The 27,014-nt window shown below is 41.7% G+C and overlaps 2 protein-coding genes across 10 annotated transcripts in view; both read left to right on the forward strand.

The window, feature by feature from the left end:
• The window catches only part of ALG9 (ALG9 alpha-1,2-mannosyltransferase), an 89,791-nt gene extending 82,376 nt beyond the window's left edge, over positions 1 to 7,415 (forward strand). For 3 of the 6 annotated variants that reach the window (XM_070490307.1, XM_014855429.3, XM_044751780.2), the window contains exons 15-16: positions 3,785 to 3,903; positions 4,175 to 7,415. In XM_070490307.1, coding sequence (XP_070346408.1) covers positions 3,785 to 3,903; positions 4,175 to 4,212 — 157 coding nt within the window. In that variant the 3' untranslated portion in view covers positions 4,213 to 7,415. Of the gene's footprint in view, positions 1 to 3,784; positions 4,005 to 4,174 lie in introns of those variants that run through there. The other 3 variants (XR_011495692.1, XM_070490306.1, XR_011495693.1) reach the window with 2 other exon arrangements.
• A 12,658-nt stretch (positions 7,416 to 20,073) lies between these two features.
• The window catches only part of PPP2R1B (protein phosphatase 2 scaffold subunit Abeta), a 32,815-nt gene continuing 25,874 nt past the window's right edge, over positions 20,074 to 27,014 (forward strand). For 3 of the 4 annotated variants that reach the window (XM_014855713.3, XM_044752677.2, XM_070490314.1), the window contains exons 1-5: positions 20,082 to 20,240; positions 21,079 to 21,169; positions 21,579 to 21,679; positions 24,624 to 24,856; positions 25,174 to 25,321. In XM_014855713.3, the coding sequence (XP_014711199.2) occupies positions 20,127 to 20,240; positions 21,079 to 21,169; positions 21,579 to 21,679; positions 24,624 to 24,856; positions 25,174 to 25,321 (687 nt within the window). In that variant the 5' untranslated portion in view covers positions 20,082 to 20,126. Of the gene's footprint in view, positions 20,241 to 21,078; positions 21,170 to 21,578; positions 21,680 to 24,623; positions 24,857 to 25,173; positions 25,322 to 27,014 lie in introns of all 4 variants that reach the window. The other variant, XM_044752676.2, reaches the window with a different exon arrangement.

Consider the following 27,014-nt stretch of genomic DNA (forward strand, 5'->3'; position numbering starts at 1 on the left):
TTTTCTGAAATGCTCTTTTAGACCTCCTTGGCATGATCTGTCAGCATAACAGGAAAAATAGTCATCACCGTTTACTGTCTCAACTCAATAGACCCTTTTTGTTTTTTATATTTTTTAGTTATTTTATAAATAACTTATAAAAATAATAATAAAGGGATAGTAAAAAAACAGCTTTATTTGAAATTTTAATCATAATTTAGATGTAACAACTCTAAGTATTCCATACTCTCCTGGTTTTGAATATACATACATATATATGTATATACACACACACACATACACACACACATCTGAAATGGACACCTCTGAATGCAACTGACTGCTCGTCAGCTGTCATGCATGAACCTGGAATATATCCATCTTGAAAATACTGATTCCAGACTTCAGGTGTATCTCTAATAGGTTCTAGTTTATTACTTCTGGTTCTTCTTGGACTTACATCATCAAAATGCAAAACCTGAAGAATTTTTTGAAACCTTTAATGGCTCATAATTTTGTTGAAGAGAGTTCAGCTATCTTCTTTGTTCCAGAATTCAAACATTTTCTTTTTAGATTTATAAACACCAATTAAAATAATCCATCCACTGAATTTTTTTATTTCTTCATGATCTATATCCTTCTAGGCACCTTTGTATACTAATCTGCCTTTAGCATTTATCCACTTATGAAATATATCAAATAAAGTTTGGAACACAGACATCATAAAAGATGAAAGAATATGGTCATATGCCCTTTTAGCCTAACAGGATGGTCTAGGTTCTTACTGCACAAATATTGCATGATGAAGTCCCTCTTGTTGAATGACTGACTGACTGAGAATACCTTATTTCCTTTTTGTTCTTAGAGATATTTTGGTCGCTGATCAATTCTTGAGTTTGAGAAAATTCATCTAGTATATTGTTATCTGAAGACTCATAGTCTGAAATTTTGCTTATGTGATCAATTTCAACATCATCATTAGAGTCTTGAGTGCTGCTGTTTGTCTCTTTGCATTTATCTTCTGATTTGTCTAATAATCGTGAAATGTCTTGCTCTGTCAATTTTCTTCTTTTTGCTGTTTTGGGCAGGAAATTTAAAAATTCTGAATTCTCACCATGTTCAATGAAAGCTAAAAGCAGACTACAAAGATAATGTCTCAAGTTTTTTACATTATTGAAAGATGATGCAGTCCTTTGAATAATGCAGTAAGAAAATTAAAGGATAATGCAATAGTGATTAGTTATTTCACTTTTGCATTGTCGTTTTTGGTGATTTTATCATTCTTCCTTTTTCTTATTATTTTAGTCTTTTTTTAAAAAAAGCATAGTTGTAAATAATCCAAGATATAGAAAAAAATAAGACCACTGAGATCCTATAGTAGAGGTTAAATTTATAAAAAGTTGCAATCATATGGTAATTACAAGATAGAATGAGTTTTATTCCTTTTTTTTTTTTTTTTAAGATTGGCCCTGAACTAACGTCTGTTGCCAATCTTTTTTTCTTCTTCTTCTTCTCCCCAAATCCCCCCAGTACATAGTTGTATATTCTAGTTGTAGGTCCTTCTAGTTCTTCTGTGTGAGATGCCACCTCAGCATGGCTTGATGAGCAGTGCTAGGTCTGCGCCCAGGATCCAAACTGGTGAAACCCTGGGCCCCAGAAGCAGAGGCTAAAGTTCGCCAAAGAGCGACCTTAAGCATTCGGCCACAGGGCCCGCCCCTCTGTTTTTCAAAATAAGTATAATTCTTCTTTGTTCTTTGGAAGACTCTAGAAATAATAAAATTATGAAATAATAACCTTCCCAAATAGTAAGGAATTGTTCCAAAAAGAAAGTAAAGAGCTAAAATTGGCCCCAGTGGACCTAATGTTTTACCAAGGACTGAATTGACAGGAAATATATACTGACTATATTAATGAAGCTTTTATTGTGGAGTCAACTGGAATGGAAATGATGCTTAATTAGTTTTAGCCTTTCTTTACTACACTTAAGCACACGAGTTTCCTGCTGTTTACTGCTTTCTGTTCTGACCTTCCCCTTATTTCTGCAGCATAGACAGAAAGAATAAATTAACTTTTTGACTTGAGGTAGATGCTTCCTCCTCCTGTTCATTTTGTTTGCAGGAGCCCTACTTTATCTCGTGTCTGTCTTCTAAGCCTCTTTTCTCTATCAAAGCCCTTGAGCTGTTAGCTGTTGAAGTGAAGTGCATCTCTGTTGAGCACAGAGCATGCCAGCACCCCAGTTGGGAAGAATCTCTAAGAGGTGTGTATGCCAAGCACGATATCATTGTGTGCAGGCATTGCAGGAGTCTGCCAAACCCAGAGGTAGGCTGCCAGTACAAATGCCACGTTGACATGACATTTACAAGTTTAGAGTCTGGAAAAGGACTGGCAATGGAACACCCTTCAGCTGCCTCATTTAGGGTGGCAGTAACTGGGCCAACTTTTGATTTTTAGACTGAAGTCACAGTCAAAAAGTAATACTTCATATAGAATTTGCCACTTTTTCTAGGAAGCGATGAATCCTGTTAGCCTGTTCCTAGAATGCATGATAAACCATAGTGGTTAAGAATGCAGAATCTAGAATCAAATCTGGATTTGAATAAGGACTCTTATCGCTTATTGTGTGACCCTAAGCAAGTTACTTAGTTGATGTAAGCCTCAGTTTCCCATCTATAAAATAGGGATAATAATATCACTTCCCTCATGGGGTTATTGGATGGATTAAATATTATCTTTAAAAGTGTAAACACTTTTCCCAGTGCCTGTCTGATACTGTGTTCAGTAAATGTGGTATCTTTTACATTCTTCAGAAATGTGAGAAATTCAGATTTTTCAGCTGTTCCTATATTTTAGTAAGAAGCAGATGTATTATAACCTACCAGGGACATGTCACGACATGAGCTTGTGTATAGACTCTCTCTTTGACTCAAGAATTGCCGGAACACTGTGCATAGGAAGCCCAGGACATAGTTTTCTTTACCTCTCTAGGAAAACTTAGAGTTGGTGTCAGGGTCTTTTGAGCCCTTGGCATCTCTACAATTTCTTAGATGCAGAAGCCATTTGGGTGTTAAGAATTTGTTTCAGTAATAGCAGTCCTTTATTGACCTGGAACTTTTCTCTGACATATTCTAATGCAAAGTGAAAACCTAGAGCTATTTTGAAGGATATACTGTGGCTTATTATGGAGACTATCTTTTTGGTGTGGATAACAAGGTACTTGATTTTGATTAGTTCTTCTATCGTGATCTAATAGTTAAATAACAGACTTTTCTGTGCTACTTATATAAAATATAATCCTCACCATTTGTTGTTAGTGCTGTTGAATCAATTCCAACTCCTAGTGACCCTGTGTACAACATAGCTGACACCCTGCCCGGTCTTTTTACGCCATTCTCATGTCTTCCAGCGCTATGTCAGACAGTGCTCTGCTGCTATTCATAGAATTTTCATGGCCAGTTTTTCAGAAGTGGGTGGCCAGGTCCTTCTTCCTAGTCCATCTTATTCTGGAAGCTCCACTGAAACCTGTCCACCATGTGTGTCAGGTATTTGAAATCCTGGTGGCATAGCTTTCAGCATCACAGCAACACGCAGCTGCCATAGTATGGTAGCCAACAGGCCAGTGGTGTGGTTCCCTGACTGGGAAACAAACCCAGGCTGCGGCAGAAAGCACCAAATCTTAACCACTAGACCACCAGGGCTGGCTATCCTCACCATAGTGCTAAGTTTATTTCCTTTAATCATTTTCAATACCATTAGTAAATTCTCTTAAATAATAAAATTCTGTCTTTTTTTTAACCTTGTTTTTCAGATCTTCAAAGCTGTTGCGGGCATTCTATGTCCCCTTCCTGTCAGATCAGTATACAGTATATGCAAACTACTCCATCCTCAAGCCCCGGAAAGCAAAGCAAATCAGGAAGAAAAGTGGAGGTTAGCAACACGCCTGTGGGCCCAAAGGACAACCATCCTGTTAACAGGACTCCCTCCAAGTCTTGCCTGTAACATTTGTAATAAAGGCCGTCTGACATGAATACTGGAATCTGGGTGCTTTGGGCTAGTCAAAGTCAGTCTTGTTCACTTCTTGCCTGTGTCTCTGTTCTGCATGTAAGCTTTTTGCAACTAGGCAGAAAAAGGCCCTAAAGTCTAGGTAGATATATTATTCCACATCTCATTGTTTTTCTTCTGTTCAATTATTTACTAGACCGGAGAAGAGCAGAACCAGCTTACAGGAAGAATTGAAAATCCCCAAACTGGATGGCTGTGTTAAGCTGTTCTCCACACTCTGGCCTGGCATCCAAGAACTACAAGCCTCTCTTGGGCCATATGGGCTTCTCCACCAAAGCTGTTTGGCAGCTCCTAGCAGACCTTCTTGTTCAAATCCTAATGCTGAAAATGAGCACAGCCTAGTTGCCATCCTATATGTCCTTTTCACCTCCAGCAAGACTAAGCTTTTCTACCGCACTTCACAGGACTAGGACCCTGTCCTAGAGCTATCTCAGGAAAAAGGCAACCATTTGAGGAACTGTGACCTAATTTCGTTACGTAGGATGCCTCTTATTTTCATTTTATTCCTTTACAACAAACTCTAACTGTATGTTTGTTTGGTTTTTTTAAGTTTTAGCATGCAATATTTCTTGAATTCAAGACTTCCCTGTATAAAGGTATCAACAGACCAGACTATAACTGTACAGGATATATTTGGAGAAAACTAATTCTATCAATTGATAGATTTAGATGACATCACATTTTTAATTAATTTATTCTGAGGCCATTTCTGAAGAAATTAAGAATTTCCCCTTTTTAACAACCCTTGTGAAAAAGATAAGTGTATATTTATAGCGCCTGTTTTTGAGTTCTATTTATTGCAAAGCACATCCTGCATGGGGCACGGCTAGTCAAGTAGGCAATAATAAGGACCTAATTAAAGTGTAATAAGTATATACTATTACTTTACCTTTACATACAGTATTTCATAGTTTACAAAGCTCTTTCACATTATTTCATTTGATCTTTACAGTCACAACGTGAGGTGGACAAGGCAAGTGCTTTTGTCCCCATTTTACAGATGAAGAAACTGAGACTATAAGGGGAGGTAAAGTGACTTGCCCAAGGTCACACAGCCAGTAGTAGTGCTAGGACTAGGACCTAGGTTGCCTAATCTCATCTATTGCTCTTCCATACTTCCTCACTTGACTATGGAAACACTACTTGAAAGAATGATGAGGTTGGCCAGAGACCTGATTGATAATGTAACTTTCTATTTTAAGGAAGAATTTTATCTGTATTTCTTTCAGTTCTTTGGAGCCTCTGGTCTGCCTGTTGGTCAGACCATCACAGCAGTGCTCCGTGATACAGCCAGCCTGTGGCAGGAAAGTAGTGCTTATGTTTGGAGATCATGCTCCTTTGCAGCCACACAGGATCCCATATCAGTTCCATTTCTGTAGTCAATCTGGGGTCACATTATAGGTGCCTTATTTCCCTAAGGGTAATTGTGTCTAGGATCTGCAAATAGGATGAATCTATTTTTCAGAGTTTCCATCTTTCATTTTTCAAAGAGAAGGGCTTTTCAATAGGAACTGATCCCAAGAGAGGAGAAAACAAGTGATAAGGGAAGAAATGGCAAGTTCCCATATAAAAAGTCTCCTCTTTAGGATCCCCTGTAAGGGAGTATCTGGGATGGGGTTGAGGCACTGGAGAGGCAATAAATCTAGACAGTATAGAATGATAACTAGAGTGATTATAGACTGGGGTCCCATTTGCTGCATTAAAGATTTGTGGCATGTAATTCTCAATACTTGATTACTGTTTTCCAGGGCAAATATTGGCACATGTGGTCTCACTACAGGACAGAGAATTTTCAGTGAAATATCTTGCCACACCTGCAGTAATAGTGTATTGTCTCCTACAGTGGGTGAGGTCTTCTACTTTCTGCAGAGGTCAATAAGAGAGTCCAGTAATGGAGGTCCATGATGAGTGGCTTTTTTTCTAATCAAAGTGGTACAGTGCTGATCTATTTTATCATCTTGCATGTTAAAAAAAATCCTTCTGAGCAAGAGCTTACTGTAATATAGCACAAAACAGGTCACAATTGATCCAGGGATTCCTTAGGAATATCAGTTCCTATCCCTTTTAAAACGTGATTTTGTTTTTTTCTGTTCTATGTATATTTTTAGTGAGAGCACAATAAATTGCAGAACACTGTGCCAAATGCTATAGATGAAGGATATGAAAGTGAATTGTTTTTGTTGTGAAGGTGTTTTTCATGTGATACTGTTTAAGGACATTTAAAAATCTCCATCTCAGCAATACAGGGAGATTAGCTTTGCCTGGGAAAAAGAGTTTTCAAAACACCTGGTCAGAGTAGCATTTCTCCTCCAGAGAATCAGTGTTCCTCGTGAGCTGACTGCTCTGCTCACTGAAAGGATAAAGTATCTGAGGTACTTATTTCTCCCTAGATTGTTGAGTATTTGTAATAACCTTTGATGATGGAGCTGAGTGAGGGTGTGGGTGTACTTGGCAATTCCAGGGCCCTCTGATCTCTAGATCTTAAGCAACCTTATCTGAACCCCAGATCTTATGACACTGAGTCCCATTATTGAAGCAGACTGTGTAGTAGGCATCTATTATCAAAGTTTACCTGTTACCCAGTAGGTGTCATCTGATAAGAAAGAAGACCAGTGGTTTTAATCTCTTGGGATAATCACAGAAAATTGAAGCCCATACTCTTTATTACTGAAGTCAAGATTAGAAACAGACTCTTTGTTTTAAATCAAGGTGGTTCTTGATCCCAACCGTTAATTTGGGTCATTTTTCCTAGTTTGGAGTTGTGGAAAAGAACCTTCAAAACCCCATGTGATTCTGCAGCATTAGATCTGGAGTGACCATTTGGGCAAAGCACCCATGGCAGTCCTTTATTGTGTTTTGCATTTCATGGGATTTATTGCAATTAGAATTCATTGTGATTATGCTGTCTTCTGCCCAGTATCCGGCAGCTCTGCTTTTAATTTGGTTAATTTTATTTTCTCTGAAGAGAGAAAAGAGGCACAATTTAATCTTTGCCTCCACAGGCATGTTGAAGTTCATGTGTTAATTCATTCTTGCGCTGCTATGTTAAATACCTTGGGTAAATAGATAAATGGACATGTGCTTAGCTTTAATTTTTTTGCAACAGAAAGATCAGACTTCTGTATGGCATTGTTGGGTTTCAGAGGCTCTCTAGTGTTTTGGTAAATCTAAATGAAAGTTGCCTTTAATTTTTCCAATATATATAACCGTGTGATTCATGCTGCAGATGAAATCAGGAAGCAGTACAGTATGGAAGCAAGAGTATTGCCCAGTTCATTTGTCTTCCTGATCCTTGTACTTTATTTCATGTGTCAGTGTTTACATTACATACTTGTATTTTCTGTGAAAGAAAAAGTTTAATAAATCTTGGCAGTCTGATTTTCCTTTTCTTAAGGTGATATTTTCTCTTTTGCTTTCAGCTTTTAGATCTTTGGTGGAGATTGGAAACTGAAGGAGCTCAACTCTTTCCATCTCCCCTCCTCCCACCCTTCAGCGTATAGACCTGCCTTTGATAGGCCAAATAGCCCAGAATGTTTATTCTGAAAACTCAAGGAAGAAGTCTTTGGGAAACCCAGTGAGGGTTAGTTTTATTTTACTTGTGGAAAAACTAAGCGCAGTAGGACTTACTCAATGTGTCAAAGTTGTGCCTAAGAGAGAGTTTCTGAGTCCATCTTGGGTTTTTCGATTAAGAATCTCTGGACTGTGAGAGTCTTAATATTCATAGAAATGTGGATCTAGTAATGTCTAACATTTAGGTAATTTCTCCATTTGTCAGGGGTTGTCAGGAGCAGTAGAACTTTTTTGTGAATGAATTCCTAACAATACTCCTATGCCTTCCACCTTATAGCCAGTAGCTCTGGTAGCCATGTGGTTTTAAACCATCCATTATCAGTTTTCTTCCTATGGGACCCAAAAGGCCCATGAAACTTAGTTTGATTTGTTTCTCCCAAGTTATTTTAGAGAAGGATGGTTTATTAATATAATTCCAGGAGGAGAAGTCCACAGCCTTAATGAATTTCTTTTCTCCTGTCTAGAAGGTCTTCCTTCTCTCTTTTACTCTTACTTTGAGGGCCAGCGTGAGTCTCCCTTTCCTCTATGAAGACTATTTAGACATCATACCCCTGCAATTGCTTCCTTTCCTGAACCCTCTTGAGTACCTAATGTCTTTACTAATGGCATAGAATCTTAACACGTAACCCTTGTACACCTCTCTCTCAAGGGCATTGTTGGCACATCTAGAGGCAAGGACCATGTCACACTTCTATGTATTCTCAGTGCTCCACACAGTTCCCTGAACATTTATGTGTTTATTGACAATGAAGAAAGTAAAAAGAAACCTGCAACTAATATACACCTGTTGCTTTCAATTTAGCAGATTTTTAGACCACAGAAAATACAGCAAGTCCTAAGTCCTATAGTACTCACAGGGCAATTTGGAAGATGTGAATGAGGCTCAATATCGTGTATATTTTAGGAATTCTCCTGAAGTACACAGGTTTTCACAGATTCCTCAGAGTACCTTCTAAAAAGAGAGATTGGGTACCTCTTTTGAATATTTCTATTATTACTTGATTTTGGAGGGTCAGACTTAGCCCAGGAAACCTGAATGAGTTTGGGGCAGGAAGCCTCGCCTCCAGGTGTGAGGAGGTGCTCCTTTCCTACCAGCTACATGCCCTGCTGGGAAAAGGAAGTCTAACTGCAGGATGACTTTGTGGTGACACATTCAAATTCAGTAATATCAAGTAGCGAATGATTCTTTAAAACTGAAAGCTTTTTTGGCTCTCTTCAGCTGTGGAGTGCAGCATAGACCTGACATGGACACAAATTATAACCAGAAGATTTGATCAATGAAATGAGGGAAATTCAGATAAAGGATATGAGGTTACAGAATTGTAGTAACACAGACAGACTGGGAACTCCTGTTGTAGCTTCTTAGAATAAATAGCTTGTGATTAAGTTGAGAATTGGGTGAAATAGCATTTTACTTGAGTATGAGCTTATTTTTAAAAAGTGTAAGTGAATCTTAGGATACGTTCACAAAATCTTTCAAGGTGATAGGGTTTTCTGTTTGTTTTTGCTTCTGGCCTGCTTGTTCCTGTCTTTACTTGCCTGGAGATAAAAGTATAAACCAGGTGACTCCTGGTGAGCCTAACAGCCCAACGATTGTGTGAGTTCAAACAAACTTCTCTGACAAGGATTTTCCGCAGACCTACAACCATGGATTCCAGCCTTTACCTGCCTTCGAGGGTTCTCCTTGACCTTCATTTGCCTGCAGAACCAGTATTTGGCACCCGGTGCCATTGGCTTGTAATTTGCCTTTTTAGCTCTCAGCTCCCAAGCTGCCAAATGAGAAGGGTGTGCCTTTTGGTCTGTTGGCTTGCTGCTTCAGCAGCACTGTACTGAATGCTGGAGAAGATGTGACATACAGAGCAGTGGTTCTCAACCAGAGCTGCACAAGAGGCACTTGAGGACACTTCAAAGAATTGCCACTATCTGCTTGACCCCCCCAGGAGTTCTCAGTTAGTGGCCTGAGATGGGCCTAGGCATCATTATTTTTAAAAAACTCTATAGGTGATTTTTCTAATGTCTGCTGCAATTGATCTCAGAGACTGGAAGGCAAACAGTCATACCAAATATCAAAGATAACCAGGCACAGTGGTTGGTGTCCTTTCCAGTTACAACCCCTGGCCACCTAGGCCTCCATCGAGGCCTTGTCCCCTCCCCAGAACATTTTCTCTGCTTTTTCCGGCCTATCAAACCTTACCTGCCGTATCTCCTATTCTCTCTGGGTCCCACTTTCTGGGAAACAATTAACTAATATGGCCCTGAAGTATGCTAATGGAAGTTAATAATTTACTGCACTTCTCTTCCCTTTGATCCTCTCATCTCAGTACGTTTGAATGACGACACATCTAAGAACAAGGGGTGACTAATTTTGGCAACTTCAGACCCGTTCAAGTGCCATTTATTTAATTTATTTATGAGGTGGGAGGAGAGAGTTTGTGCAGGCAGATCCAACCTTCAGGAAGACCACCTGGCCTTTAAGTTCCAACCCTATTTTTTATTTTTTTTAAGATTTTATTTTTCCTTTTTCTCCCCAAAGCCCTTCGGTACGTAGCTGTGCATTTTTAGTTGTGGGTCCTTCCAGTTGTGGCATGTGGGATGCCACCTCAGCGTGGCTTGACGAGCAGTGCCATGTCTGCGTCCAGGGTTCGAACTGGCGAAAACCTGGGCCACCCAAGCGGAGCACACGACCTTAACCGCTTGGCCACGGGGCGGCCCCTATTTTTTTTTTTTTTTTAAGATTGGCACCTGAGCTAACAACTGTTGCCTGCCTTCTTTTTTTTTTTTCTTCTTCTCTCCAAAGCCCCCCAGTACATAGTTGTAGATTCTAGTTGTGAGTGCCTCTGGTTGTGCTATGTGGGACGCCGCCTCATCATGGCCTAATGAGCGGTGCCATGTCTGTGCCCAGGATCTAAACTGGTGAAACCCTGGGCCACCAAAGCGGAGTGCGTGAACTTAACCACTCGGCCACGGGGCCAGCCCCCAAACCCTGTTGATTGGCACTGCTTGGCCTGCTCAGAGGAGGACCTGTGGCTGTCGAGAGTAAGAGAATGAAAAAACCATGTGTGTGGGTATTAAGCCCTCCTGCTCAGGATACACTGGGGCGGCCTACTTTGTAGATTTTCTGTACTTAGCTCTGTTTCTTTGAGACAAGTACAGCAGAGACTTTCCCTTAGTCATTCTGCCACTGGTCTTCTGCAGAGCTGCTCTGGAGCTGCTGGTAACCCCCTTGGACATGAGAGCAAAGGTTAATCTCATTTTGAGAGAAATGACCTGCAATGTGTTCACTCAACCAACAAGAAAACACCATGTTTATCACTTAGGAATTAGTCTCGCTTCTTTCTTGTCTCCCTATTAATGATATGTCTCCAAGCCTTCCTGGTATTTCCTATAATATGTTCCCATTTTTTTCTTGCCAGTGAAATATTTGTGGAACGTTATGTAGACAAGGAGTCTGATTTTACCATGCTACATTTATAAAAAGAATGTTACGATTTTTTTTTTTAACTTAGCCCTTTCTCCTTTCCTTGGGCCTTTTTCTATAATTGTGTTCCCACAGTCTGTGCTTGCTAGAGATAGTCTAAAAAATAGCACCAAAGTTTGAAGTTGTTGCCATGTTTTTTTTTGGTTTTGGTTTTGTTTTACTCCCCACTGTCACTGTTTCTGACTTCCCTAGTGTCCAGCAGAGGGCAGCCTAGTCTCACTAAAAATTTCAGCACTCCTTTTACTCCCGGAATCTCATTAGTTTCAGGATTTGCTGTGTTCTTGGTGTTGAAATTCAAGTGTAAGTTGAAATATCTGAGTTGCATTTCTTTAGACTTTATATCCTTACATCGCACTCTTAAATTGCTATAGTTGCAAAAATGTCCTGGAGAAAACCATGCCCGTAATTTGTGGAGGATGGATCATCCACCACAACAGTGATTCCCTGGTCTGTAAATTATTCAAAGGTCAATTCTTCTCAGTTAATTTCAGTTCTATGTGACATGACCTTGTTGGTATTTCTAGGTAATAAAAGATATACGTTTGGTGGAGAAGGGGAAGCGGCTACTTTTAGGGGTAATTACTAGCCATTTGCCCATTTTCAAGGTTCTCAAAATGAGCAAATTATGTCATATACACAGTCTTAACTTTGCCCCTGCTAACTTATTGATATCATCAAAGGCAACCCAAAGGGTATATGAATGTCCAGGGTTCTCCCTTCCATCAGATGCCAGCACATTATCCACAGTAGCTCAATGAGAGGTATTAGCATTTAGCAGGGGCTCAGCCCTTGCAAAGTAAAAGATCTTAGATATTCTTTGATTGCTTTTCATGTGTAGGTCATGGGGTGAAAAGGAAACATTTGCAGAAGGAAGTAGAATTTGCATTTAAAAGTGTAGGGTACCTACCTAGGCAAATTTAAGCCTTGAGGAACAGACAAGGCCACCTCTTTGATATAGAAGGAGAGTCCCTCCTTTATTTGTGTGACACCTGATAGATACCCTCCTTTGAACACAACCTTAGAACTATATGATGAATGTATTGGAGTTTGGGGTGGTTTTTTTTTGTTATTTTGGGGGTTCTTTTTGTTTTTTTTTCTACCCTCTAGATTGTGAGATTTGCTCTGTGGAGAAATCATATGAATAATAGCTAACATTTATTAAGCATTTACTATATGTCAGGAATGTTTCAAGTCGCATTTTTCTCACATAATCTTTACAACAACCTAATGAGATTGATAACTATCATTATCCTCTTTTTAAAGATGGAGAAACTGATACTCAGAGATGTTAAATGTCTTTCCCAAAATCACCTAGGTAGAAAGTTGCAGACCTGGGATTCAAACCCAAGTAGTCTATCTGACTCCAGACCCTCTGTTTTAACCGTGATGTTATACTCCCTATTTCATGACCTCTTTGAAGTCCAGAGCTCCCGGCCTCCTTTTTTGGATATTATGTTGAGGTATCTGGAATGATTAGATAAGAACAGGATCTAGTCAAAGTTGTTTCAGTTGTTTTTTTTTTTTTTTTTTTGCCATCTTCTTAATCTGCCTCCAGTAATCACAGCCTGGAGGTTGTCCTAGTAAGGGGGAGTGTGCAGATGATACATTCAGTCTTTGTAGGGGCTTTTCTAGAACACTGTGGGCCCCCAGCTAATTTTAATCACACAACTAGATCAGAAAGGGAGCTGATTTCCTGAAATCCTAGAAGTTAGTGGAAATTTCGGTTTCTGATTACAGTTCCAGCCAAATTTCTGCTGAGACCTGGGTGGCGTGTCCAGGGGGTCTTGGCACTGATTCTTTCTTACTCTCATGACCCCTTTCCTAACAGTTCTGCTGGGCAGATCAGAAAAAGAAATGGGAAAGAATGCCATCTTCAGGGAACACCACTGGGAAAAGCTTTCAGGGGACCAGGAATATTTTAAGCAATACCTGCTTTTACTAAATCAAACCTCTGTCTAGTTGGAGCTTGGGGACAGTGTCCAGATGCTGAAAGCTACTACTTATATTGGCTGGGTCTAATACAAGGCATGGTGATAAGGGCTTGCAGAAATAACAGAGAAGAAGGAAGACTGGACTCTCCCCTGTGGGCATAGCAGGGCTAGACAGAGAATAGCTGGCAGTGGGGGCTGTCATACACATCTGTGGATGCCACTGGGAAGGCCAGCCAGGAGGAGGCAAAGTCCAGTCTATGGTGTGGTAACCAAGAGCCAAAAGGTTTGTTTGTTTGAATACATAATAATTTCCACGGTTTGGAATTCAAAAAGACTAAATGCAATGTGGTATCTTGGATTGGGTCCTGAAACAGAAAAGAGGCAGTAGTGGAAAAATGGGTGAAATTAAAGTAAATTAGTAAATAGTAAAAACCAAACAAATGAAAGGACAAATGGATATACTGTACATTGAAAATTCTCCCTTCTACCTCTGTTCACCAGGTACCCAGTTACCTTCCCATAATCAATCAATGTGATTAGTCATATATGTCCTTCCAGAGTTGTTTTTTTTTCCTTCAGATTAGCACCTGAGCTAATAACTGTTGCCAATCTTTTTTTTTTTTTGCTTTTTCTCCCCAAATCCCCCCAGTGCATAGTTGTATATTTTAGTTGTGGGTCCTTCTAGTTGTGGCATGTGGGATGCCGCCTCAGAGTGGCCTGACTGAGCGGTGCCATGTCCGTGCCCAGGATCCGAAACAGCAAAACCCTGGGCCACCGAAGCGGAGCAAGCAAACTTAACCACTCGGCCACAGGGCTGGCCCCACAGAGATTTTTTTTTTATGCTTATTCAAGAACATGTGTGTGCATTTTATTTTACACAAGTGGTAAGATACTATACATTGTTCTGGCGCTTGCTTTTTTTTTTAATCTTAAGATATTTTAATATTACCTGTTAAGGAGCAATCTATAATTTCCGAATATTTTCTGCTTAACTTACACTCCACAACTTCAATAACACTGTGTGCCTTGCTTTTCCACTTAACACCGTAACAAAGGGTTTTTGTTGAGCTGTGGATAGCATCTGGCAAGATAATCAGGGGACTGTCCTAAGAATGCTTTAGCCCATAGTAGGACTCAAAGGCCTAATGCTTTGAGGAAGGTTGTGATGTCTGTTGGATCTCCAGGTTGATTGCAGCTTAAGTCTACCCTGTGTTAGAGGAAGTACTAATTCTGACTGCTCTTCTTGGGGACCTGGGGGCCTGCACGCCTTAAGCATAGGTCTCCAGGTGTTCTCTTTTTATGTTTGACTTGGGCACCAGATCAGTGAGCCCTTGGTAATCAATAACGTAACTTCTAACGTTTACATGATGCTTTCCATTTACAAGGTACTTTACATTATGGATCCTATTCCTCACAACAACCCCAAGAGAGAATAAGGTAAGATTTACCCCTATTTTAGCAGTGAGGAAACCTTCTGGAAGGCCTGAGTCAGGTCTTCTGACTCTAAATTGTGTACTCCTTTCATCCTTTCACACCGGTCCTCTTTGTTGCCAATGCTCAATTGACCGGAATGTTTCCTACCTGCTTCTACTTCCTCAGTAGATAATAACTATAAATGGATAATATTTGAGGGCTTACTCTTGTCAGGCATTAATCTAAGGACTATACATGAATTATTTAATCTTAACAACCTTATGGGGTAAGCCTTACAGCCCCACTCTACAGATGCAGAAAGCCAAGAATGAGCAGGGATAAGTTATTTGCTGAAAGTTGCACAGCTAGTCATTGGTAGAGCTGGGATGTCAATCTAGGTCTTCCTGACTCCAGTGTGTACTCTCCTAACCATTGTACGTACTGCCCTGAATCAGAACTGACTGTCCCATTTCTTTGAGCTGCTCTTCCCAATAATTCAAGCAAAGTTTTGCTCTGGAAATCCAATACCCTTTTTATATCTAGTGATCAGCTGTGGCGTGAAGGTAGGGGATGAAGCAAGGAGTAGTGATAATCCCTGATTATGAGTTCCATAGCTTCTTCTGATTCACCGTGTGACTCCAGGTAAAGTCTTTTTCTCTTTGTCAAGTATTCCTAGCCATAAAAATGGGGTTAAAATTTTGCCACAAAGCAGAGAAGAGAAAGAATCTGAAAATACTGAGGTGAAGTTGAGGGGAAAATATTTGAGACTCACAGGATGAAGACATTCTTTGTATACACATAAATTCAAAATATCATTAACACCATGGTGAAAATTGCTACTTTGCAATGAATTAAGTACAGACCTGGGAATCTGTTTACCAGGGTCATCTTGCTAAATGAAGAAAATTGGAAAATGCCTGCATGTGCCTCAGGTTTTCTGTGCATGAACTTGGCCGTCCACCACTTTCTTGATGGCCTTTTCAATGGGATGGCACTGCTGGGTCTGCCCTGAAAGAACCACCCACATCTAGGTCTCTCTCCCGCACCTGGCCTTCTCTCCCGGCGGGGTGACTCTGTGGAGCAGATCAGCCCTGGAGTGAGCATGTATTTGTAAACTCTGCAGACTGTGAGGAAGAGGCAAGCTTAGTAAATGTGAGGCAAGGGGCCGGAGAGCACAACAGTGATGTCATTCACACTTCCTCGGCACTGACCCTTTTCTGTTGTGACACTGAGAGCTGTTACAAGCACAGGAGTTGGTGGCTGTTAATCCCATCTGCCTGTGTTTCTCCATACTCTTGGTGCTTCATCTGAAGGAATGGGCGAATCTAACCTTGTCTTCCCTTGATGCGCTGGATGAGTGAACTATAGGTGGGTATCAGGACTCAGTGCTGAGAATGTCACATTGTTTCCTGAGTGTTGCTTTAAATCCTCATCCTCATCTCAGCTGTTGCCTCTGGCACTCCCTGGTCATTAGTTTCTTCTGTGTGTGGGACATGGAGCAGAGACCAGAAGGAGCACTAGAGAGGAAGAGAGGGTATGGAAACAGCTCAGTGCCACAGTTCTACATTTGTAGTGCTGAGCTGACTTCCAGGAATCCAGAAAAAGAGAGATCATTTTAATCTGGCAAAAACCACAGCCAATAGGGACAGAATTGCTTATTTGTTTTTAATTCTTCTCTCTCTCTTCTTTTTTTTTGTGAGGAAGATTGGCCCTGAGCTAACATCTGTTGCCAATCTTTTTTTTTTCTTTCTTTCTCTCCCTAAAGCCCCAGTACATAGTTGTATATCCTAGTTGTAGCTCCTTCTAGTTCCCCAACTTGGGACGCTGCCACAGCATGGCTTGATGAGCAGTGCGTAGTTCTGCGCCCAGGATCGCAACTGGCAAACCCCAGGCCACTGAAGCGGAGCACACGAACTTAACCACTCGGCCACAGGGCTGGCCCCAAGAATTGGTTATTGATACGCAGTTGTAGCTATCATTTGCTTTCTCGGGACTGAGGTGGCTTCCAAAGACTCTCTTCAGACTTTCCTTGAGCAGATGCTTGTTTGTTGACAAGGTAATTATTTTTCCAGATGAACTTTTTTTTCTTTTTTAAAGATTTTATTTTTTCCTTTTTCTCCCCAAAGCCCCCCGGTACATGGTTGTATATTCTTCGTTGTGGGTCCTTCTAGTTGTGGCATGTGGGACGCTGCCTCAGCGTGGTTTGATGAGCAGTGCCATGTCCGCGCCCAGGATTCGAACCGACGAAACACTGGGCCGCCTGCAGTGGAGCATGCGAACTTAACCACTCGGCCACAGGGCCAGCCCCTCTAGATGAACTTTTTAAATCAATGTCTTTCAAATGTCATTGTACATTAGAACCACCAGGGGTGCACAGTAAAATGTCCTGCCCTATTCTCGGGGATTCTGATTCAGTAAATCTGGAGTGGAGGCCAGAAATCCACATTTTTTTCCAGTTTTATTGAGAAATAATTGACATTCAGGAATCTGCTTTTTTTTTTTTCTGAGGAAGATTAGCCCTAACTTAACATCTGTTACCAATCCTCCTGTTTATTTGCTTAAGGAAGATTAGCCCTGAGCTAACAGCTGTGCCAGTCTTCTTCCATTTTATATGTGGGTTGTGGCCACAGCATGGCTGATGAGTGGTGTAGGTCCACACCTGGGATCCTAACCTGCAAACCCAGGCCACTGAAGTGGAGGGCACCGAACTTAAATCACTAGGCCACTGGGCTGGCCCCTGGAATTTGCATTTTTAAACAAGCACCTTAGGTGATTCAGATAGTCAGTGGACCACACTCCCCAAAAGACTGTCTTACATTTTGTTCTAGTTTCCATTTGGCCCAGATTTTGAAATGGCCTCTTTCTGCTTCAGTCTGTTTTAATCACTTTCTTTATTGAAGGCTTTATTAGCATCTCCATGTTTATTATCTGTTTCATTCTCACACCATCACAGAAACCAGAGAGGGAACCAGAGGTGGTTAGCTCTATTTTATTGGGGATGAGGGGGTGGGAGGTGGGATTGAGGCATACGGAGAGGTAGGTCACAATGAGTTAGAGACAGAGGTGGGAACTGAAGGCCAGAATTGATGACTCTCAAACCAGGCAATTTTCTGGGGCCTATTTTCTCAGCTTGTGATTTCATATTTAATCATAGTTATTCCTTAGGTGTCCAATTCATTGTGCTTGGGAAAGCAAAATGTATCTGAGTTTTAAACAAAATAGCTTGGCATCAATCAGTGTGCTAATTTTTGTTTAGCATATGGAGGGTCACCTAAGCGTCAGCTAATATCTAGATGGCGGTATGTGTGGAAGTGACTCAACGTGCTGCTCTCTGCCCTTGCTTCCTTTATCATTTCTGAACACTTTTTACATCAAGTACAAGGAAACAGATTTCTCCTCTCCATGCCAATAGGAACCCGCTCTGGTCTTCTAACTGGTAAAATACTAAATCAAAAGACCTCTCAGCTCTCTGTTTGTCAAACTTGTAGTATTTGGATCCATTACTAAAGGTAGAAAACACTTGAAAACTCTGTCAACTTAAATTATTTTTATTACATTGTTACTTAAATTTAAAATATAAAGTAGGAATATAATGTTCTTTTATTTATAGTTCTTATACAACTAAAAAACCAAAATAGATTTACAAATTAAATACAAATGAAACCACAAAACTAATACTATTCATGTTAATAAAGTAATTTAACTGTATTAATGTATTTTGTTTAGACTATATTATCCCTTGTATTTTGACTATGGTATTGCCCATGAAACCTCAGCTTCTTTTGAGTTCAACCTGCCTATGCCACCAAGTGACCTCTGACATCTCAGTTTTCTCACCACTTTTCTGTTAGAACTATTGTAAATGTGCAGTCCTGTGATGTCCTGTGATTTGGCTTTCATTTTGTGCATGAAAACACCATTTTCGGGGCTGGCCCCGTGGCCGAGTGGTTAAGTTCGCGCGCTCCACTGCAGGTGGCCCAGTGTTTCGTTGGTTCGAATCCTGGGCGCGGACATGGCACTGCTCATCAGACCACGCTGAGGCAGCGTCCCACATGCCACAGCTAGAAGAACCCACAATGAAGAATACACAACTATGTACCGGGGGGCTTTGGGGAGAAAAAGGAAAAAATAAAATCTTAAAAAAAAAAAAACAAAAAAAAACCCCACCATTTTCATTCTAAATCCACCTCTCTTCTTTTCTCATTATCCTAAAACAATAAAAGCAGCATTGAAACACATGTGCAAATGTAGGTACTGAAATCATGTGGCAATACTGGGTTATGAAGTGGTCACCCAAACAATCCAGAATATGCTTATGCAAATCCAAAAAATATTATCTACATGAAAACAAAATTAAAACCCTAGAGAATACATCCATAGACCTAATTTGAAAAATACTATTCAGGTCTACTGGTTCCCAAACCGCCACTACTATCAAATGCCCTATCTACTGTGTTCACTTCCAGGAACCTCATGTTTTAAAAAAAAGTCTCCTAAACTGTATTTATTAATAATTTCACATTTTTATTAATCAGACACATAGAATTACCATTTCAAAGCTTGTGATCACCATATGTAATCATCACTCTAAGCTGCTTATAGTTCAAAACAAACAAACAAACAAGACAGGACATTTTAGTAATTCTGTGCTGCCCTAACAAGGGTAAATGAGAACTTTCCATTAAGTTTTGTAAGAAAGAACTCCCATACCCTCACCTCCTCCCACTGCTGCTTCTGAGGACTCTTGGAGTTTTAGGAGGCCATTTAGCCTTTCTTGTACAAGTAAAGTAGCCCCTCCACTGCATTTGGAAGGATTAAAGCTTGTCCTAGTTTTGCTTGATTGTTGTACTTCTAGCATGCTAAAGATCTAAAAAATGGGAGGAAGAAAATACAACAGAAGGCACCATTCCAGTACCAAACTGAAAAGAAACACAAAAACAAGAGAGCAGCATGTTTTTAACAGCTTGCATGGAGAAAGCGGAAAAAATATTGACTGGGGAGTTTGGACAGCACTGTTCATTTTCTCTCACCGCCCGCGTTATTTGTCTTACGGAGCAGGAGCCAGATACAATTCTGGCGCACAGGCCAAAGGAAGAGGTGGAGGGGTTCTGTGGAAGCTTGAGGCTAGTGGGGAAATTAGGGCTGGAGACCCAGTGGCTCAGGGCCAGGATGAAAGGAGGGGAGGCGCTAAATCTTTTTTCCTCCTGGCCTTGGGCATCCTCTTTGATCCCTCTGAGTCCTAAGAGGGCACAGCACGGGTCACTTAAGTAGGAGGTCCCTGACCCCTTCAGATCACCAGGAGCAGGATGAATCCCTGCCCTTGTTTCTTTCGGCTGGGGAAAGGACGCAGGGGATCCGTTCGCTTTCTTAGCCCACCCTTCTTCTGGAGTTTAGACCTACAGCTCCCGCAAGGGGGACTGGGCGGGAGCCTTTACGAGCCGGGTAGACACCCGGCTGCTACACCTCCGCGGAGCTGGAGCGCGGGCTTTAGCCCTGCCTGCCTGGGCGCGGGGCGGGGCCTGGGCGCGGGGCGGGGCCAGGACGCGGGGCGGGGCCTGGGCGCGGGGCGGGGCCTGGGCGCGGGGCGGGGCCAGGACGCGGGGCGGGGCCAGGACGCGGGGCGGGGCCTGGGCGCGGGGCGGGGCCTGGGCGCGGGGCGGGGCCGGGCGGCGGCAACTGGCCGGAGGAGAAAGAACATGGCGGGCGCTGCAGGGCCCGGGATCGGCCCAGGGGCAGCAGGCGGAGATGGAGACGATTCGCTATATCCGATCGCGGTTCTAATCGACGAGCTCCGCAATGAGGACGTGCAGGTACTGGGGTCAGGGTCGGGGAGCGGAGGCGGGCCCGGCGGGACGCGTGGTAGGGAAGAGGGAAGGCCGGCGCCGCGGTGGGGGAGGCCCGGGGATTGAAAGAGCCGGCTCGGAGTAGAAACTTGACGGGGAGGAAGGGAGCGACCCGTGAGGGGCTGGGTGCCTCGACCCGACCCTCCTGGGGACCTCGCCAGCACTCCTCTTCCTGACCCCCTGAGGCGTCTGCCCGGCGTCCCACCGGTCCGGGCCGGTCGTGGGAGAAGCGGCTTCCCGCCTGGGCGCCCCTTCCGGGCGGTGCGGAGGGAGCGCCGCGTCCAGCCCTGGGCCGGCCGTCCTTGTGGCCGAGCGGGCGGGAGCGGGGCGGCGCGGGGGCGCCAGGGGCCCTTGGAAGTGCGGGTGAATGGGTGCCTTCCTCTCGGCTGGGACCCCGGCCGGGCTCGCTGGGTAGAAAGAGGGTGGGTTGGCCGATTAACCTAGAGGAGTCGGTGTAGCAGCTCGGGGGGCACTTTTCTTTGAAAAGGCAGGGGTTGTATTCACCCGTTTCACCTGCTTCATCACTGCCGGAGTTTTCTCTCTTTAAAATTGTCTCACTTCCTGGCTATCGTATGTTCTTTCATTCATTTCGCCAGTGGGCCCTTCGGAGTGTTTCTGCTAGATCTTCCTTTGGCTGATGAAGCCGAGCTCCTGAGGTTCCTCATAGAATAAAGTCTAAACTGAAGGTTTTTCTCATTCTTACCCGTATGTCATTAATTCACCTGTTTGCAACTTTTGTCTTCTGGGCTAAATCACAACTTTTGGTTTTTTTACTTCGTTCTTTTTTCCACTTTGTTTTTTAAAGCTCCGTCTCAACAGTATTAAGAAGTTATCAACAATTGCTCTAGCACTTGGAGTAGAAAGGACGCGAACTGAACTGCTGCCATTCCTTACAGGTATGTGAATCTTTGTTTAAAGACAGGCATGGGCGTTTCTGTTTTCCAGTGGCTTTCAAAACTTTGATTATTTTTTAGCATTTGTTACCCACAGCACTGCTAAGTACCAAACTGCACCTGATGCTTTCTGGGCAAAAGGAAACAGGACAGAGCATACTGTAATACTGTGGCCAGACATATTCAAACATTAACTGTTTAGTTAATAGTAAATAATTGATATGGGATTATGAGTTTCTAATTCATTCTGTAAAACAACTAAGAAGACTCTTGAATGAGAAGGAAGAAAAGGCTGTTACAGGATTGTGACAGGACCATCTAGTTACATAGTGAGCCTCTTCCTAGTTTTGTGTGTGCCCAGTTCTGGGCCAGCTGTCCTTGTTGATGAGTACTGGGTTGTTGTCATTTCCAGATACAATTTATGATGAAGATGAGGTACTGTTAGCTCTTGCAGAGCAGCTGGGAAATTTCACCGGCCTCGTGGGAGGTCCTGACTTTGCCCACTGTTTGCTGGTAAGTATATTCCGCCTGCCCTCCTTCTAGAAGTTTTGCAGTATAAATGATACGTTGTTTGGTGATAGGCACACTGCAACATTTTTTTATTCAGATCTTTTTATGGATAGTCACAGTGTTAGCTATTGAGAAAATAAATAATGTAGGCACTTTGGGCTCAACCCTTTCTTATTTTTTCTGACGATGAATATAAGAACTTCTTCCTCTTTTGTTTTCTGCCTCTTTAGAGTTATTTGTCAGTTTAGAGGTTGGGAGAAAAAAGATTTGTTTGTTTGGGTTTTTTTCCTTGAAATTGGAAATCATAATTCTCGTCTAGCAGTGTCATGACTTTGGAAATATTTATTAGCTTTTTGTCTTCGATTGTAAGCATAAGTTTTGCTTCTGACTGACTTTGTGAATTTGGTGAGTTTAGTTCAATTTAGTTGACATTTGTTGAGAGCCTACTATATCAGGCACTGAAGTTACAGTGGTAATGTTAAAGAAGATCAGTGTGAATGGAATGAGGTCTCTGTCCTTATTTATCAACAAATAATTACTGTACAGTGTTAGATGGAAAAGTAGAAGCACATACATGGTACTCAGTAATTGAGAAGAGAAAGAGATTAACTCAGGCTGATCAGGGATGACCTCTTGGGAGATGACATCTGAACCAGGTTTTGAAGGATGACTAGGAATTTCGACAGTTGCGCAAGATGAGGGTGTATGCTTCAGGGCTTAAATACTGTCTGTGTGATCCTGACTTGTGATTTTTCTCTCTGCCTTTCTATGGAACTTCAGATATAGCCAGAGAGAGAGAGAAATGTCTATCTCTTTGTCTCTCTCCATCTGCCTATGATTTTTCTACTAGGATGTCAAGCAGGCATTTCAAATTTAACATGCCTAAAACAGATCTTAATTTTCTCCCCAAAATATGCCTCTCCTTTAGTTGTCCCATTTCAGTAAATGGCATCACCATCTACCCGGTTGCACAAGCCAAAACCCAGAAGACATTCTTGAATCTTCTTTCCCTCATTTTCCACATCTAATCCATTAGTAACTTCTGCAGATTCTCTGTATATTCCAAATCAGTCCAATTTCTTCCATCCCTACTACTACCTGGCTCATCTTTTCTCTAGTCTTTCCAGGCCACATGATCCCTCCTCTTGATTACTACAGTAGCTTTCTAACTATTGCCTTCCACCTCACCCCCACAGTTCACTGTACACCCAGCAGATGGATCACTCTCTGCCGTGGCTCTTAGAAAATCCAAATTTCTGCCAGAGCTTGTATTTTAGCTTACAAAACCTGCCTCTGTGAGCTTATCTCATACTATGTTCCCTCTTGGTAACCTCATTCCATTCACAGTGATCTTTCTGTTCTTTGAATAGACGAACCTTGTTATTGCCTTAAGACTTTTGCTCTAGGTATTTCCTCTAATAAAATGTTCTTTTGAGCTTCCTATGGCTGGCCCCTTGTCGTTCAGATATCAACCTCAAAGCATCTTCTCAGAGAGGCCTTCTGTGACCACTCAATCTGAAATTACCTCCCAGTCACCCCTTATCACTTCCTCCTATTCTGTTTCTTTACAGAGTACTCATCACCATCTGATTGTTTTCTTGATTAGTTGTTGTCTTCCTCCATTAGAATATAAACTCCACTGGAGCTAGGAACCTGTCTCTTGTTTCTCTCTGTCCTCAGTGCTAGAATACAACAGTAATCATTTACTGAAAGAATGAGTTGCAGAGGCTTGGAAGCATGAAACAGGTTGTGTTGCTGGAGTACAAGTGTTGGACTGGGGTTGGCAGGAGTGGTGGTTGAGGGCAGTAGGAAAAGAGCATGGAGAAATAGGCAGAGTTCAAATCAGGAGACAACTTGTGTGCGATTCTCAGGAGCTTGGCTTTGTCCTGTGGTAGTGATAGAGATTGTCCAACTGTACTGCATGAGAGGAGGTCAGAGAAGGCGGGGAAGGTCTTGAAGAGCCTTCGCAAGTAAGAAAGCAGTAATTTTTCAAAGGGCTTCTGAAATACCTCTTAGGAAACCTGAGTACTTTCTACCTCTGCATCAAACCATTTTCAAAATGTCTGTTAGGTAGACTTGCTTCTTCCTTTTGACTCATTGTAATTCTGTTTCATTTTCTTGCTCAGTTCTACATATGAGTTTTGTCTTTAACATTTGCAGCTCATAGCATATGCTGAATCTACCTAGACCAAATGCAAACCCAGGAAGGGAGAGGTTCAGAGAACATCCTTCAGTTTTCACTGGGCTTTGTCATATTCACTTACTGAGCCAAGTCCAGACCAACCTGTTTGGTCTCTTTGCTTCCCAAAGCTGCAAGCAAGGATTCTTACCAGCTCTGTGCTCTTCAATTAATTGTTTTATCAGAAACTCCTGCTTTATGTCTGGCTCATGGAAAGATTCTGGATGTATTCTGAGAAAAATGATTTGTACTTAGGCTTTTATAGGTTGGATAGGTTGATGGTGTGGAGCTAGTGGACGGGTTGCTTGCACTTCCAGAAATGGTAGAATAACACTCCAATGGCCGTGGACTCAGTTGCTTGATGAGATGTCATCATGTAATTGTGGTGCCCAGCATTGCTCATGTTTTTGCATTTATTCTTGAAATATACACGATCCTGTCTGAATTTGGCTACATATCTTTTAAACCTAGTGATTCAGCTCATAGTAATATTAATATTGTGTCAAATCTCTTCCACGGTGTCATTTGTAGACACCATCTGGGAATTGCCATCTGGGACATGATATCTTGGCTACCCTACAGAAGTCGTGTCTTCAGGTTGGACACACCATATGTTATCACTGTGTGAACTGAAAGTAACCATTTGGTGTGGTGTAGCTAACATGGTTACATGTACCACCTCCTTTCAGTCACTTTAAAAGGTGATAATCTGTATGTAAACTGATTCAATAAATTTTCTTCTCTGGTTTTCCTTTTTGATCCACTCAGCCTCCTTTGGAAAGCCTGGCGACTGTGGAAGAGACTGTGGTTCGCGACAAGGCGGTGGAGTCCCTGAGGCAGATCTCCCAGGAGCATACTCCTGTGGCTCTGGAAGCTCATTTTGTACCTCTGGTGAAACGCCTGGCGAGTGGGGATTGGTTCACTTCTCGCACATCTGCGTGTGGTTTGTTCAGCGTTTGCTATCCCAGGGCTTCAAATGCTCTCAAAGCAGAAATTAGACAGTAAGATATGGTATTTTTTTTAGTTATTTGGGGTTTTGGGAACTTGTTGCTGACAGTTTACACAGTACCCTGTTACCAGTGAGTGGCTGATACAAGGATAGTAGGATTGATGACATCACTTTTTATTGTCCAGTGGAATATACCAGAGGTTTTATCTTTGTCACTTCTGTGAGTAGAAGACTAATCACTGATGTTTGTAAGAGAAAAACCTCTAAAATGTCTTCATGTGTGTGTGCGTGTGTGTATATGTGTGTGTTGGAGGGTGTTCAATCAATGGTGTTTGACAGGAAATACTTTTCTTACTTTATTTATTCTAGATACTTCCGTTCCTTGTGCACAGATGACACACCAATGGTACGACGTGCTGCTGCTTCCAAGTTGGGTGAATTTGCAAAAGTTTTGGAATTAGACAGTGTGAAAAGTGAAATTGTTCCATTGTTTACTAATCTAGCTTCAGATGAACAGGTAAGTTAACTTTTATTATTTAAGGTACACAGATAGGCTCTTGTCCTCTAACATTTTAAGAGTTTCTTTGGAAGTTTTGGTTCTCATGTCAGGATCCTTTTTGCAAATTTAATGCTTATTCTGGCCTGGATAAAGTTTAATATGACCCATCTCAGTGTCTCTATAATTCTTTCTTAACCAGACTATGATTTTCTTTTATGTTAGCAGCTGTTGAAAGGAGGAGTCAGAGGAAACGGGAGCCATAATTAGAAAGGAAGACCAGAGCTGCATTAAGGGGTGACATACCTATGGGAATTGCAGAGGGGATTGTCATTTGGGAGAGTAATATTTCCTGGAATTTTTGACTTTGAGATAAACAAGCATAGCAAGGTTAGGAAGCCTATTTGAGCCTCTGCCTTCTCTATATGAATGTTTAGGATGACTTTGCATAATAGCAATTTTAAATCCAGGGATCTAGATCTCTTTGGTATAGAAATAATAATAACAACAGCAAGCACCTAAATAAAGTACTTAATCTTTCTCAACCTGTTTTAAGTGGTTTACATGGATGAAGTAACTTGGTCCTCACAACAGCCGCATGAGGCGGATACCCCATTTTACATATGAGGAAACAGAGGCACAGGAAATTGAAATCAGTTGCTCAAGGTTGCATCGTTGGCAGTGCTGGGAATGGGATTTGAATCTGGGCAGTTTGTCTCCAGAGTTCACGGCCTTCACAGCCAGGCTGTACTGCTCCTGTATGTGCTTCAGAGGATCAGTCCCCAGACTTCCTGAACTCGAGAAGAAGAGTCCTTTCAGGTTTTCAATTTGCCTGGCGCCTGTGCTAGGATGACTATGTGTGTGCAGGACTAAAAGCACCAGACGCATACTGATGAGTCTCATTTTCAGATTCGAAATCTGAGGGTGGCAAATCTTACTTTCAAAATAATAATATCTAGAAAACACAAAATAAATATGTAACTTAATGAATTATTATAAGGTAATGTTGTCTATCATCTGTGAAAGGAGACAGGACTTTAACAGCCACTATTCCATAGGCCCTCCGTGGACTCCCCCCAAACACCCCCTCCCCCTTCCACTCTCCACTCCTCGCTCCCCACCCCCTTAAAGACTAACGCTTTATCTTGACTTTTATGGGAACCACCTCCTTGCTTCTCTTTGCATTTTTATTATTCAAGCATAGTTTAAAACAGTACTGTCCAACAGAAATACAATGTGAGTTACTTATTAGTTTTAAGTTTTTAGAAGCCGCATTTAAAAGAGTAAAAAAAGGCAAAATTAATTTTAATAATATATTTTATTTAACCCAGTATATCCAAACTAATCATTTGAACATGTGGCACTAGCCACATTTCAAGTATTCAGAAGCCACAATGGATAATGGTTACCACATTGGACAGCATTAGTTTAAAATCCTCATTTGAGATTTTGTTGATTTCATTTTCCAGTGTATAATTTAACGTTTTCTTTTGTCCTCTGCATTTCCTACAAATTGGTAGTTGAATCTAGCGCGGGGGGATGGGGGGGCGCGTTGCAAATGTTTTCTGTAAAGGGCCAGATAGTAAATATTTTAGGCTTTGTGGGCTGGAGTTTCTGTTGTAGCTACTCAGCTCTGCTGTTGCAGCACAAAAGCACTATAATAAGTAAACTAACAGGCAGGGCCATGTTCCAGTACAACTTTATTTACAAAACT

Source organism: Equus asinus, chromosome 20 (assembly GCF_041296235.1).
Source record: "Equus asinus isolate D_3611 breed Donkey chromosome 20, EquAss-T2T_v2, whole genome shotgun sequence".
Lineage (NCBI taxonomy): Eukaryota > Metazoa > Chordata > Mammalia > Perissodactyla > Equidae > Equus > Equus asinus.